This window comes from Brachyistius frenatus, unplaced genomic scaffold (assembly GCF_029030835.1).
Source record: "Brachyistius frenatus isolate BFR_SWC_R1_liver_20210118 unplaced genomic scaffold, ASM2903083v1 Contig_40, whole genome shotgun sequence".
Taxonomy (NCBI): Eukaryota; Metazoa; Chordata; class Actinopteri; family Embiotocidae; genus Brachyistius; species Brachyistius frenatus.
The window spans coordinates 2,485,919-2,501,827 of NW_027210639.1; the positions used below are offsets into that span (position 1 = coordinate 2,485,919).

The following is a 15,909-nucleotide window of genomic DNA, read 5'->3' on the forward strand; positions in this document are numbered from 1 at the left end:
TGAGCATCTCCGTTTACATGCTTAGTTATATTCCCTATGTATTCAATATAATCAGATTTCTAAATATCCTTTTACAACCAACAAAGAAGCTCTCCTATTATCCCTGGAAAAAAATAAGAATTGACCCTGTATCTGTGGATTAATAAACTAGTCTGATCATTGCAGATAGTTTCCGAATGTTGCCTACTGACAATTCAATCATCTTCCAAATATCTGGTTAGTGTCGTTCACTGTCTGTCTGGAGAAAGCCATGCCAGTAAAAATCAATAGTTCCAACGGTTACCAAAGCTCTGATCACTTTTAAATAAGACGATGCTGCCTTTAAGACAGCGAGCAGAGTTTTGATTCATAGTTCTTAGCAACCAAAAGTTCAAAGAAGGTAAAACTGAGTAAGCGGTGAATTGATCTCCAGACGCCTGAATGCCACAGAATTTGTGTGCGTCGCGCTGCATGCACTGACCATGCTGAAGTGCTTAACATATTTCTGTGAAGAGCAGGGCAGCTGTCTGGACTGAAACGACAATAGCAGACCGCAGAGAGGAAGTGGGCAAATGATGAATCGAAGGTGTGTGCGGTCGTACCTGTCTGACACAGCATTCATAAATTCATCCAGCAGGTCATCGTATTCTTGGCCTCGCACTCTCTTGTGCCTCAGCCCAATGTAGAGCGGGTCCTTCAGCAGAGCCTGCAAAAACACATGGAGGCAGAGGTCAGCCCCCCCCCCCCCCCCCCCCCCCCCCCCCCCCCCCCCCCCCCCCCCCCCCCCCCCCCCCCCCCCCCCCCCCCCCCCCCCCCCCCCCCCCCCCCCCCCCCCCCCCCCCAGAGAGGAGCAAAGCAAACTAATAGGAAGACTGAAGCTGCACTCTGCAACTGTACCGATCAGCAACCGTGTATCAAATGTATAAGAGGAAATGTTTAAAATAGTTAAACTAAACTGACGCAAATAACTATTATCATCATCAGTTAATCTGTTGATTATTTTCTCAATTGATCGATTAGCTGTTTGAGCTTTAAAACGTCAGTAAATAGTGAAAAATGCAGACGAGTGTTTCTCAAAGCTGAAGGTGCAGCATGACGTCTCGTTCCGTCTCAAACAACTGAAAAGCAAAATATATTTCGTTTAAAATCATGGAGGATTAGAGGAGCAAGAAAATATTCACATTTAAGAAGCTGGAATCAGGAAATTTTATGAATTTTGCTTCAAGAAATTTCTCAAAAGATGAATTGATTATTGAAATAATTAGCCATTCATTTTCTGTCCCTCAAGTAAACCATTAACTGACTAATCGTTGCAGCTCTAGATGCTGCAGAACCAGGGATATCATATTCTTCTTTCTAGTCAATCTTTAAACTTATTTAGAAGTACTACTCCAACATCTGAGGATCAAAAAGGGGAGTTTGGTGATGAAAACTACAAACTAATTTACCACACAAATTTAGACTTAAGTATCAACCTTTATGACTTCACTGTATCTCTCCTGCATTCAGCTTCAAGAGACACTCAGGTCAGGTACTGGAGATTGAATTAAATTAGATCAAGACTTGACAGGATTGTTTCATTGTACAGTTATTCGTGCTAATTCCTAAGAATTTCTTTAGGAAATGTGTATGAAACCAATTACAATGTATGCAGCAGAGGCAAAGATCAAAAATCTTTATTTAGTGGTACAAACCAAGCTTCAAACAAAAGATACTTCACTTCCTATAATATAGCATTATAATATTTTTTCAGCTCACAGCAAAGATTTAAGATTTGCCAAAACTGTTTTCGAGCACCGCAGGGAAAAGTTGCTGCCGGCTGATCTGACCCGTCTCAGCTCGACTCAACGAACTCGGCCGGTGTTGTTGGCTGCTGCGATTTAGCTGGTCACGTCGCAAGTGGGCAGTTTAAGAATGGAAAGCAGGACACACACAGAGACGGACAGACAGAGACAGACAGAGACAGACACACAGAGACAGACAGACAGACACACACACACACACACACACACACACACACACACACACACACACACACACACACACACACACACACACACACACACACACACACACACACACACACACACACACACACACCTGTGGACCTCTGACCTCTGCTATAATGTGAACCATGTGTTATGCTACAGCGCCGAGAACCAATCTGCAGACACATATCTGTGTACAGAACATCTTGACCCTGTGGTGTGTAATTTTGCATTGATCTGAGCTCATACATTCCTACAGAAAGGTTTAATCTGAATGAATTTGATGTTTAAGTTCATCAAATTCAAAACTTCCGCCATGCTATTAAAATAGAAGAAACAATACATGGCAGTTAAAGAATAAATGAGAATAAAGTATGTATACTGTAATATATGTGTAAACTCTGTGGGTTACAGGAAACCAACTGCTTTTCACATTTACATCGACTAAACAATCCTTCAAAGAAAAACTCCAGCCCGAGGAGATGAAGGAGTGACCTTTGACCTCGACACCACAGTATTTTAAAGAATGAGAGGGATACGGCACTGAAGTGTGAAAATTAAGAGCGGAAGTGGAGGGGAAGGTGTGTGTGACGGAAAGACAGAGAAAGAACGGGAGACTGTGATGAATTAGGTGGACGACAACGGCGTCAAGCAGTGATAGATTGCCAACAGACTTTTGCTTTGAGGTGTCAACTCATATTTCACCTGATCTGTGACGCAGTGCACCTGCCTGACACAACATGCGGAGTCTCATCGCACGACAGCCAGTAGATTCAGAGGGAAATCTTAAATGTGCTGCACTCCGTAAACGTCAGGAGAATCTCGATCCCAAAGGTTGTGCTGTCACGCCCCGCCCGGACAGACGACCTTTACTTCTGGAGGTGGATAATTAGAGGGTTGCCTCTGAGATGTGCGCGGCTTGGAGGAGCGAGAAGCCACCCCTCTGTGGCAGGGTCAACAGTCACCATGTCCAAGAACAGCTCCAGAAGCTTATTTGAGCCAATATTTATTTGAAGTTGACAACTCATTTCCTGGCAAGCCTTTAAATGGATTGTAATAGGCAGGAGTTGGCCAAGTTTAACTGTAACTAAAACAAGCAAAACATTTTGCAAGTGATCCCACAGGGAAGCCGGGTGATATTAGAGGGAGGTTTTTTGGTGGTAATTTGAAACAGCGTGTGAGGAAAATAATCACAGTCGCTCTGAAGAGTGACAACATGACGTTTTGTGTCACACGGTTCTTTCAGAAACTGACAAAGCTGCTTTTCATGGTGGAAAGAGAAGAAGCCCTGAGTGACTTTTCAAGTGGTCTGACCTCGTCAGCACTGTGCTGAACTGTTGACATGAGTTGTCGTTCTGTCCCAGATTATCTGCTGCTGATTGGCTAAACTGTCCTTTGTGTTGTGCAGCGCCTCTTCTCCCAGAAGGGATTAGTCCTTGTGTATGGCTTTACAGTCACAGAAGACACAGAAGATCCATTTACGACTGTTTCCAAACTGAAGACTGCTGGACTTCAGGACAATAACATGAAGCAAGATTCAGTTGTTGTGGCGGACTGAGCATCGACAGCAGCCTCGATGAAAGAATTCATTTTAGAGAAGAGGTGGAATAAAGCCAGAGAACAGCAGCCTCGACCTGTTTGAGGTAAAAGACACCCGGCATTGAACTTGTGACAGACCACCCAGGACACACACACAAGCAGCATATTGTCCAGGATGACATCATTCTCTCATTTCAGCATGAGACAGTGTGTTGAGGTTACTTCAGGAGACAAAAGGCTAACAGATACACAGACAGACAGACAGACTGACAGATACACAGACAGACAGACAGACAGACAGACAGACAGACATAGTCCAGAGGGATAACAGGGCGATGCAGCAAAAAACTCCTGGAGATGTTGACTTTATGATGTATGTGTGTGTGTGTGTGTGTGTGTGTGTGTGTGTGTGTGTGTGTGTGTGTGTGTGTGTGTGTGTGTGTGTGTGTGTGTGTGTGTGTGTGTGTGTGTGTGTGTGTGTGTGTGTGTGTGTGTGTGTGTGTGTGTGTGTGTGCACCTCCCTTCCTGTGGATATAGCTGTGTATGTTGTGTGTGAATGTGAAAAGGAGATAAGAGCTGACCAGGTAGTCATATTTTAAAGATGCCTCTGAGATTACGCAGCTACCACATTCTGCTGCAGAAAAAACATCAACTACACAGCTACCGTTTCTGCTCATGATCTGATAAGAGATCAGAGGAATAGTTCAAAATTCTAGGAAATATGCTTTCTGCTTTCTTGGTGGAAGTTATGTGAAAAGATCGATACCACTCTCATGGCTGTACGTTAATATGAAGCTAGTCAGAGGCTGGTCAGCTTTGCACTGTGGACTGGAAACACACTGGGTAGACTTTTGTCGTGATTTACCACATATGACATGAGGTGGTAAATAGTGAACTTTAAAAGGTGCTGTTGGGTGGATTTTGTTACCTTTGGACAGAGCCAGTGCTGTTATGCTATAAGATATCCATCTGCTGGCTTTAGCTTCATATTTACAGTACAGAAATGAGAACAGTATCAATCTTCTCATCTCACTCTTGGCAAGAAGGTGAATAAGCATATGTCCCAAAAATTCTGAATTATTGGTTTAAAGAAAAAACAAAGGTATGTCTCTGTTGTGGGTCCTGCCTGCCTCTCTACCTCTGCCTCCACATCCAGTCAAGGACAAATATAATCCCATAATAACAGTCATTTTAATAATTAGCTGGAGCTACCACTCCCTCAGCCTCCCAGCCCCATCTGCTCCCATCATGCTTTCAGACTCAGCGCTGCCTCCCATACGAAGCCGGTCCAGAAGAACCACATATGCACACACACACACACACACACACACACACACACACACACACACACACACACACACACACACACACACACACACACACACACACACACACACACACACACACACACACACACGGTCCATTTATCCCATTACATCTCATTTAGCCTGTCATCTCTTTAGAATAATAGAGAAACGGAAAGTCGTCCACGGCCAGGCAGGCTGCAGTAAAATCTATTGTATAGCTATTTGTAAGTTGCACAAGCAGCAGTATATGTGTGTATATGTATATATGTGTGTGTGTGTGTGTGTGTGTGTGTGTGTGTGTGTGTGTGTGTGTGTGTGTGTGTGTGTGTGTGTGTGTGTGTGTGTGTGTGTGTGTGTGTGTGTGTGTGTCTGAAGGTAAGTTTGCCCATGCATATGTGTATATATACTGTATAATGGTACACACATAATGTCATTTAAGTGCTGATGGACCAGTATGCCTTGTATCTAATATCACATTATAGTAATGGGTTTGGTAAATAAGCTTATTCGCTTTCTTTCCAAGGGTTAAGAAGACTGATATAATTCTCATAACCAGTGATAGGAACTCACCTAAAATATGTAAGAAATGACATAACTGCAGCACCTCTACACCATCAACAGTAACAGAGCGTTCCTGACATTAGTAACGGTAATATAATTCGAACATTTTGAAATGTAATTCTTGGGACTAATCCTAAATATTGCATCACCGGCACAAGCTGGCTCTTTCTGAACTTCAAAAAAATATGGTAGATGGAGCTAAAAGTAACTTGTTGTCTCTTATAATAAAACAGAAGTGTAAAAATACTGTGATTTTGTGGGGAGAGATGTGCTATAACTATCTGAAGTTGACCCTTCAACCAAGAACTTCATTGTAGAGACACATACTTATACAGTCAAATAAGTGTTTCTCTTGTATAAGTTTATAAAGCCAGTTTGTAATAGAGGCAAGTATGGCTTAAATAGACAGCTTGTTAAAGTTGTGTTGTGATGCCCATAAATGTCTCAAACTGATGCTGTGTGCAGATGGTATTATTATGAGAAAGAGGTCAACATGTAGAGCTATAGTAAGGAGGCTTATGAAGATAAAAATCTGAGGCTGAGAACTTGGCAGAATGAGAGAGTTTTACTCTTAATCCAGGTTTAATGGCAAGAAAAGGGCTAATGTAGCAATGCAATATCTTTTATGAGCTTTCTGGTACACCAGCACTGTTTCTGTTGTTATCATGCTGTGAGCTGAAGCACTTTGATGAAGTGAGTATTGGGTAAATGATGTCAGGAAGTGAGCTCAGGCCATCAAAGATGCCATCACCTGCATGAACATCAAAGTTCATCTTCTCTCGGTTTCTTTTGGCAACTTAACATTTCTTGTTTAATTTTATTTGCAAACTCATCTAACCTCTGGAACATCTCATCGTTAATCCAATCGAGACATCCGCTTGGAATGAATCTGAACTCTGGGCGCTGAGTCATCTGAAGGCTGTCTTGGGAAAAGCTTCTGAAAGACGGCGCTCAGCCGTGTCGGGCACACTGGCATCCGAGGCTGCCACGCCCTTGGCCGAGGCCAGGAGCTGGGTATATATAGACATGCGCACAGGCTATTCTTAGTTTGTTTCAGGCTGCAGACACACGTGCTGTCCTGCCCACAGTTTGGATCATCTTTCAGAGATGCTGACATACACAACAGGGACCATAGGTGAATGACTGCAGCTCTGTTGGCTGCTGCTGTACCTTCACAGGCTGGCAGGAGGGAAAGGTGCTTTCCCAACTGGCACCCGTCAATGGAGCTGCTTACCTCACTTATGTGAAGGGTGTTTCCTGGTTGTAAAGTGTGAGATTTGTTTTCTTTTTCTTGGCTGATTTCTCAACCAAAACCTACCTGCCTTCGGTGGATTAACCACTTCGGTCCTACGCATTGTTTTGAATTTCTGCCTGACAAAACAGCCAAGTTCAATCAGTAACAGCTCCACAACTGTAATACCAAAACAAACAACCTGGGGTTATGGATAAAGGGCACATGGAAGAAATTTAAACTATAAAAAGCCTCCTTGTCCCCACCACTGGGCCTAAGGGAGATTAGAAAAACACTAAGTGAAATTGTTGTTTGCCTAATAAAAATAATAATCTCAAGAGTGAACAACACCCATTTAACAATGAGTCAGTGACACTGATGCTGTTGGACCAGTCCAAAAAGTTCTTAACTGCAACGCTACCAAATTAGATGCAACAGAAATGAAGCAAAACAATTCTACATCCATTTTAGTTAATACAATAAAAGGCATAATGGTCGATCTCAGAAATGGTTCAATCTGAGCAGTCAGGTTTAAAGTATAGGTACAATACAAAGGCCATAAATGAGATCCTTTTAAAACAAACAAAAAAAATCTTCTTCGTCTTGTTAAGGCAGCATAAAATGCAAAATTGCTACTCTTGTTGCCCTTCAGCAATTTTTTTTTTTAATTTTTTTTAATTTTTTTTTTTAGCTTTTTTGCTGAATGTTATATGCGAAGATGTTTGGTAAATATGACGCTACAGCAGGTTAGCTTAGCTTAGCTCAAAGACAGCAGCAAGCCTGGCTCTCCCCAAGGTAACAAAATCCACCTGCCAGCACTTGTAAAGCTCATCAATTAACATGTAATCTTCTTCATTCCATCCTCTGTTTATATCTAATTGGCAAATGTTAAATGTACGATAAAATGGTAAACAAAAGGCCTGCTAAACACCAGAATGCTGCCACTGTCATTTTGAACATGTTAGCATTTAGCTCACGAGTCCTCCCCGAGCCAATAGGTCTATTGTGAACGCAGCATTGGTCCGGTTATCTTGTGGCTCGTCTACACAATCTAACTTTGCCAACTTTTTATTTTGTTATTTATTTTTGTAGCGATGTAAAAAGTAAAGTACAAAAATATTTTCCTTTGAAAAAGCAGTGAAGTAGCGTAGAAGTACAGTAGGCAAATAAATGTGACTTTCCACTCCTGATGGATGGAACATAAAACAAAGCATAAGCTGCTTATAGTTCTGTAAACAATCACTAATATTTAGAGATCAGCTCTTACCTCATTGTCTGTGCCCACGTCCAGCATGACAGGCAGGCACTGCTGTGGGGGCATCCCTCCACAGGCTGTGTAGAGGGCCAGCTTGCCAACTGGGATGCCCATGCCATGGCAGCCGAGGTCTCCCAGCCCCAGGATCCTCTCTCCGTCCGTCACACACACAGCCTGTCAATCGATACAGCTGTCAGCCATCAAGGATGGGAGAAACACCAGCCATCTGAACAATCATTCCATTAAAAGTCTGTGTGTGGTTCCACTACGTTATAATAAATCACAGACTTTCATATTTGAATGTCATATTTTTAAAGAATAACATTAGGTTTAATTAGAAAACAAATAAAGAAGTCGTTCCAACTACTCAATTCAATCCCTCGTCATCAAAACAAGTCCATCCTGCTACCAGGAAACATGTTTTTTCCCCTCAGTGGAAGCCAGGTACTCCCACACCCTCCTGGCTTTCCACTCACAAGTCACTTTACTGATTAAGCGATAAGTTCCTCCTCTGGGCTGATTCCACAACATGAAACAAATGGGTTGTATAACACTTAATATAAGCAGCAGGAGACTTTAATGCAAAAAAATGTCCCTAATTCTGAGTGCTTTCTTTTTCCATCGTTGGTGTGACGCAGAGAAGTCTGGCACAAAAGTTTACCAGCCGTGGTCTGCCCACAATCTGACAGGTTTAAAGAGTGCCATTAGTTTTCCCACTTGAATTTCTGAAATGCATAACGACCATACTTAATACTTTTAGCAGCTTATGTTTTTGTCAATCACTTGTTAATATTTGTCAGAGCAGCTGCCAGGGTTTATCAGTGCAGGGCTGCTTTGGCTACCTTTTGCCCTCTCTCTACTGAAATGTTAAAAGTAGGACATATTAGGTGAGCTTGTGATAAGACCACCCTGTCAATGAGAAGCAGCATGTCAGTGCTGAGGTAAATGTCCTGCTGTTGACAGCTGTGAGCAGATGGCTGAGGCTGCAGGTATATTTGACATGCCAGGAATGCCTGATGGTGTCATCATTCTGAATATGGCAGGATTATGACTTGCACATATTTTTGCCATATACAAGATTAAAGGAATAGTTCAGGTTTTTGGGATACTGGCCAATAGGTCAGGTCAGAAGAATCAACTGAAAAATCTTCCAAGTCCCAAACATTGGATTTAGTGAATTCACAATCTCAGAGACAGCCCTTTATTTAGTGTTTTATTCAGTATTAAATGAATAACTGCGTGTGTCATCATTCTAAACATGACCAGATTATAACCTGATTATTTTGTTTTAAAAAGTATCTTCACTACATTCAGTAACCAGTTTCTCAAGTAGGTTTTGATTACGTCTTGTTCGAAATTTCAACCACAACCAAACAAAACAACAACATCTAGTTATTAAAGTGTCAGTATGTCATTTAGGATTTACATTAGAGTCCAAACAAACATTTCATTTTTCAAAAGGCTGAATAATTGTCCTGAAACAGAGGAGGACTTTTGATATTTGCAAATATTACTCAAACAGCAGAAGGCACTTTATATGTTGGGGACTATTTTCAGTTAAGTTTCCATATGTTTGTGCAACCAGTGCCGTTTTTAGGGGATCAACTCAAAATTAACTACAGAGCCCATGTTAATTGTAATGAAGGGACATGTCACCCAGTTTAACAGTGCAGCTCACTAATGTAAAAAAGGATATATAATTGTTATATGTATTGATAAATTTACCTTGATGTCCTTTTCCGGCCAGTTCTGGAGCAACGAAGCAATGTGGCCACGGTCATGGACAGTGATGAAGAGTCCCCTAGGACACAGAAAAATAGACAACACTTTTATACCCATTACATATTAGATGGTTAAAGTCTTCCTCTTTTGGACTTTTCAACTTTCATACTTTCTCTACTCAAATAAAACAAAATTTCACTAAAATAATCTTGGCAAAACAATGGCAACACATCAACACATTGTACTTCAAATATTCGCATCTAAGATTTGGAAGAAAAACTGTTTTAAGCTGCGCCTCAATAACTGTTTAAAGTTAAGCAGCTTTTCTTTTCTGCCTTTCTTTTTTCCGACCAAAACTTGATTGAATATTGATGGCACCTGGGACTTTAACGTTGAGCCCAGGGCCTCAGCAGGGACTTCGCTTTGGACCCTTGAGGCTCCCCAAATATTCTTTCATCTAAGTATCACCCCCCTCCTACCAACACTGCCTCTTTCCTTTCCTTGCTCACTGGCATCAACGTCCCTCGCTTCAGGACAATCCCAGGATAAAGAGATCACCTCAATGTGTGGGGTCCAGCTGCAGCATCTTTCCTACCAAAAGCACCCATCTGGTTATAGTACCGGGGTGGGAGGGGGAGGGGGCTGCAACAACACTTCCTCCATGTGCCAATGATAGTAAAAAATATCACTATTTGTAAGAATCCGCTCATAAAGTAAATCAAATGCAAACAGTAGGAGACGTTGTTAAACGCAAGAAGAGAATACAGAGAGATGAAGAGAAAGACATAAAAGTGTCACATTAAAATGCTCTGATAAGTCAGGGATGAGGTAGGGAACACTGTCAACATGGGTTTCCACTTAACACGAGTAACCACAGTAGAAAAATCTAAAATCAGACAAGCGGAAAACCCACATGTATACATCAAGAAATGCTTTAAAATACACTTCTTAAAAGTAATATTTACAGGAGCAACTAGATCTGATTGAGCTGACAAGAAGACAATATGTAGCTTAAAATAACTTCACTATAATAGACTGGTGTAGGCCAAGAAATTTGAACTTAAACCTCCGATTTTAGGAGATATACTGTAGCTCAGCTGAGGTGCGTGATTAGTTCGTGCTACGACCAGATGACTCCAGTTAGAACCTAGAGGAGCTCCCACATGGAAACCGACATCAGTGGCCCCAGAGCTCGGCCTGTTTGCTCTCCGAGGTAAACTATGTGTCTTCTCTAATCTCGAATTGATTAGGCCGGGGCTCATGCAATGAAGATCCACTTTTAAACTTGGTTGTGCCTTTTCATCTCTGTTTTCTTCACTATGCTGGCAGCTCCAGTTTGATGTACTCTTACATAACCCCCTTGAAACAGGTGGTGTTTGTTCGTATGACAGAACACAGCAGTGCTTTACATTTTGGCTTGACAAGATCCAAAAACTCTGGACTATAACAAGGGACAAGGCTTTTTAAGACATTTATTCTGATGGTCGATTACATTTTCTGTTGTGAAGTATTTTATAAAGGTCTTCACATAAAGTGCTTCACATAAAACCATTAAAAGCTTTAAAACATAGGGCAAAAGAAAAGGAAATTTAAAAACAATTAAGAACATTGATTGAAACATTAAAAACAGTCATTAAAACATTAAACAAGCTAAAAATAGAATAAAAGTTGCAGAGCAGTTTAAGAAATAAAATACAGGAAATTGATCAACATCCTTGAATCTGGTTCAATTAAAGCAGCAGCAAACAGAAAAGTCTTCAATCTTGATTTGAAGCAGCTGAGAGTCTCAGCAGACCTGCAGCTTTCTGGGACTTTGTTCCAGATATGTGGAGCAGAAAAACTGAACGCTGCTTCTCCATGTTTAGTTCTGACTCTGGGGACAGAAAGGAGACTCGTCCCAGACGACCTGAGGGGTCGGGATGGTTCATAAGGTTGCAGCGGATCAGAAATGTATTTTGGCCCTAAGCCATTCAGTGCTTTATAAACCAGCAGCAGGATTTTAAAGTCAATTCTTTGTTGGACAGGAAGTCAGCATAAAGACTTCAGAACTGGAGTGATGTGATCCACTTTCTTGGTCTCAGTGAGGACTCGAGCTACAACGTTCTGAATCAGCTGCAGCGTTCTGAGTGACTTTTTAGAGAGACCTGTGAACACACCGTTACAGTAGTCGAGTCTACTGAAGATGAATGCATGGACAAGTTTTTCCAAATCCTGTTGAGACATAAATCCTGTAATCCTTGATATATTCTTCAGGTGATAGTAGGCTGATTTTGTAATTGTCTTGATATGGCTGTTCAGATCGAGGTCTGACTCCATGACAACACCTAGATTTCTGGCTCGGTTTGTGGTTTTTAACATCAGTGATTGAAGCTTCAATCGTTCTTTCTTGACCCAAAAACAATTACTTCTGTTTTATCTTTGTTTAATTGAAGAAAATTCTGGCACATCCAGTTGTTGATTTGTTCAATGCATTTACCCAACCCTTGTATGGGATTATAGTCTGGAGTTGTGTGTGTGCGTAAGTGTGTGGGGGCTGAAGCGTTGACCGCACAATATGACTATTGGAAAACCACTTTATTATGACGGTTCAAAGCAAACAGGAAGGTGGGCAGTAATCCCTACTCTCTGTCAATTTAAAGGTTACCAAAAACATTTCAGGCTCCCCTTTCTATTATCCCTCTCCTCCTCCAAAACTCATTTTCTGCCACTCCATGGCGTCGGGGGAGCTGTTGACCTCGTGACCTTTGACCCTGAGGGACTCTTTAGAGCTTTCAGGAGTACTGCAGTACTGAATAATCTAAAGAAACTATGATGTCTGGAGTCATGCTGTTTTAAATCTATCATCACTATCTCAAACTATTGATCTTTTCAGAGCAAGAATTTTGCAACAAAATGCAGGATACAGCAGCTGTAAAGGGGATGTGTATGATATGAAAGCATCTCTCCAAAATCCCTAAAGAGATCAGTATATGGTAGTGTGTGTGTGTGTGTGTGTGTGTGTGTGTGTGTGTGGTGGGGGGGAGGGGGGAAGACAGAAATAAAAAAGCCATGGAGAGAGGTATGTTTTACATCCTCTGTTTGAACATTGTTACAAAATGAAGTCATTTTGTCTAAATTTCTTTAAGAGGTTGCTGCTAGTTTGGGGGTTGGGTTGAGGGTTATATGAGAATTCCACCCTCTGATACTTTCATGACTGTTTGGCCAATATAAAACACAAACCATGACATGTCCTGCATCATTTCTGGTCTGTAAAAGACTGCTGCTGAAGGAAACATTCATATTTCTGCATCTTTCCACAACAGTGGTTTCAGACTTCTTTTGTCAGAAGTCACCCAGAGCCCTGGCAGATCAACTCAGTATCTCCATGTGGGTAAAACCCAGACTTTACCTGGGATATTTCAAACATTGATCAGCAAACTGTTTATTCATTATTTGCAGTTGAATATTGGAACTACAGCAGATATCCAGAATATTTAGCTCGTCTGTTTTATCTATTAGCTTTAGCTTCACATTGTTTGTGTTCTGGTGTTATAGCTGAATAACTGCATATTTTTGGATTTCAAGCACAATTGCTATTTTTTTCAAACTACTTGAGCTACTCTTTAATCTTGCTGCATAACAAAGCCTCATGATTGTTACACAATTCCCTGATTCAAATTATTTAAGCTGACTGTAATTATTTTGCATAATCATTCGGAGTCTTTTCCATTCAGTGTACAAAACAGCTGGATGACATTAACAGAAATATAATGTTTCCATTGCTATCTCCACGTCTTTTTCCGATGTGAGGTTTGATTGGTGCTCTTTTAATGACGTCATCTTGTTGCAGCTCCTTCTTCTTCTGCAGTTAAAAGGCACACGAGTGGAGAATGAGTGCCACCATATTACAATTTACGTTTGCCATTGACAGTAATTTCTATGAATGTTTTATTGATAGTTTGTTTATTAAAGTTGATATTCATGTCATATCTGAACCTGCATAATTTTGGTTTATAGAACCTGTAAGGCAAACAGAAATGTGATTTCTATTTATATGTTCCATGTTCAATCACAATAAATGGCTCTTTGTCATAATGTGTATGTGGATTATTAAACTATGATAAGGCTCTGAATGCAAGAGTGGCATAAAAATGAACAGAAAATGACAATTAAAGTTAGCAATTTGTATGACAATTAATCATCAACTAATTTCATGAACTTGACATCATATTTTCCTCTTAATACTGATGCTGTAGATATTGTAAATGTGCATGTGTTTGTGTGTGTGCATGTGTCCGACTGCTGCTGATGAGATAACCACAATGAACAGCAGATGCCTGATTTTCTAGATGAGAGGAGGACCACAAAGCGCTGAGCCGCCGTGTCTGGCTCCTCCTGGAAGAGAGTGTGGCGAGTACACAGAGGGTAAAGAAAACAACCTGATGGCCTGAAACAGCACAACCGCTGTCCTGCAGCCAGACACAAAATGCTCCCCCGGGACGGCCGAAAGGCTGCTGGAGGCTGGCAGGAGGAAAAGCAGCTTTCCACACCGTGACCCCAAAACAAACTCTGAGCCCCACAAGGAAAGCAGCCGCCGATCGTTGACCCGTGTCCACCCAAAACACCAGCAGTCACTGTTCTTCATCCCAACTGCACAACCTTAATCTTCACTGCGCTGGACGCCCTCAGCTAGCAAGCCACATAAGGTTCAACTGACACAATGGACACAAATCACTGAGAATTAGTGTGAAAATAGTGATAAAGGTCACAGTCACGCACTATGACATTTCTCCAAGTAATTAAGCTCCAAATCTGCCACGACAGACAGGTTTTTATGGATGGTCCACGTCCCCTGAGACAAACGGTGACAGGATGTTCTCCTCCATTTTTGTGAAAAGGCCTAATTGGAGCTGAAAGGAGTCAACATCTTATAGTGTTGTGTCCGCAGGGAGGAGGTAAATGTCAGCTAAGAGGAGAGGACAATTCCTGGTTTGTTACTGTGCAACTTTTTCACTTAAAAAGTAAAAGCCTGACATTTTCTAAAAGCTTCTGAAATGTCATTTGGATAGAGAGCAAATGTAATTGTAGAGGAGCAAAGCCAGAGTCACAAAACAATGGGTTACATAAAACCTACATGTCTGTCTTTGCTCTCATTTTTAGTGCCCTGCTCTGGTCAAAAACATGATTTAAAAAGGGAATTAAAGGAATGTTTCAAAGTTTAGTCAATTTATTACTGTACTTAAATATTTGGTGCAACAGAATTGTTTACTTTGAATGATTTTTTTTTTTTTTTTATAGGCCCGAAGAGGTGAAAGCATTCAGTGTTTCACATGAAAAAAGCAAAGTTTTGAAAGAAAGTAAAAAGAAATGTCCCTGTATTCATCTTGTGACCTCCTGCTTGGGACACTCTGCACTCTCAGGTAAACATAAGTGGCTCGTATAATTGAGAACAAAACAATAAAATGTCATTCTGAGGCAATACTCTAGACTGTGAGTGCAAAACAACAACTCAGCATTTTCCTTTGCACACTGTATGTTCAACATTATCACATGGCTTTGTATAGGCCACAAAGTAAAAATCCTTACAATAGACAACGTTTTAGAAAATCATCTTTTAGATTTTCAAGTTAAGAATATGTCAAACTGTCCAATGGCTGCACAATCTGAGAAATTTAAAAGTGCATTTCCCATTCAGCCCAGAATAACTGCATTACATATAATCACACAGTAAGTAACAATTGTCAGACATTACAATTAACTGTAAAATGATGCTGCGCTGGGCAGAAACGGCCCCAGGATGTATAGTTTATCCATTCCTGTACCTGCTCCAGCTATGATCCAGCTGGAGCTGTCAATGGGCCCAGAAGACTGTTACTGTTGGACTAATTACTTTCTCATTTACTCCAGGCTGCTTGACATTGTTCCCATGAAGAATCTTAAGGGTTATGTAATGAAAATGGTTATGCAAGTACAAATCATTGACTCAATGTGAAGCTGCATGCCTCTCAGACGGTAGTATGACAGTAACTGTACACCAACAGGGGAGACAGTGAGACACATTTAGCTCTCTGGGGGATGTCATCACACATCGCTGTCGCAGGTTGTCGCCATGCTACACATGCACTCAATTAGCAATGACATGCGTCACACTGAGATCCTCCATGTAAAGTGGTACCTGTGCAGAATGGGCTGATGCTGTGAACATCAACTGGATATTCATTAAACTGTCGTTTCCAGCACAGTATAAAACTTATGGTATACAAAAGCAGTCTGCTTTTGACCATAAAAGAAACCAGTTTATTCAACCGAAGAACTCCCTGGTGGAGATATGTGGCTTTTCAAAACAGG

The 15,909-nt window shown here is 41.2% G+C and overlaps 1 protein-coding gene across 1 annotated transcript in view; it reads right to left on the reverse strand.

Moving 5' to 3' along the window:
* me1 (malic enzyme 1, NADP(+)-dependent, cytosolic) overlaps positions 1-15,909 on the reverse strand; it is a 77,796-nt gene that overhangs the window by 12,097 nt on the left and 49,790 nt on the right. Inside the window, exons 4-6 of the mRNA XM_069702158.1 lie at positions 9,586-9,661; positions 7,873-8,034; positions 582-685 (exon numbers count right to left, since the gene is read on the reverse strand). Coding sequence (XP_069558259.1) covers positions 582-685; positions 7,873-8,034; positions 9,586-9,661 — 342 coding nt within the window. The remainder of the gene's footprint in view (positions 1-581; positions 686-7,872; positions 8,035-9,585; positions 9,662-15,909) is intronic.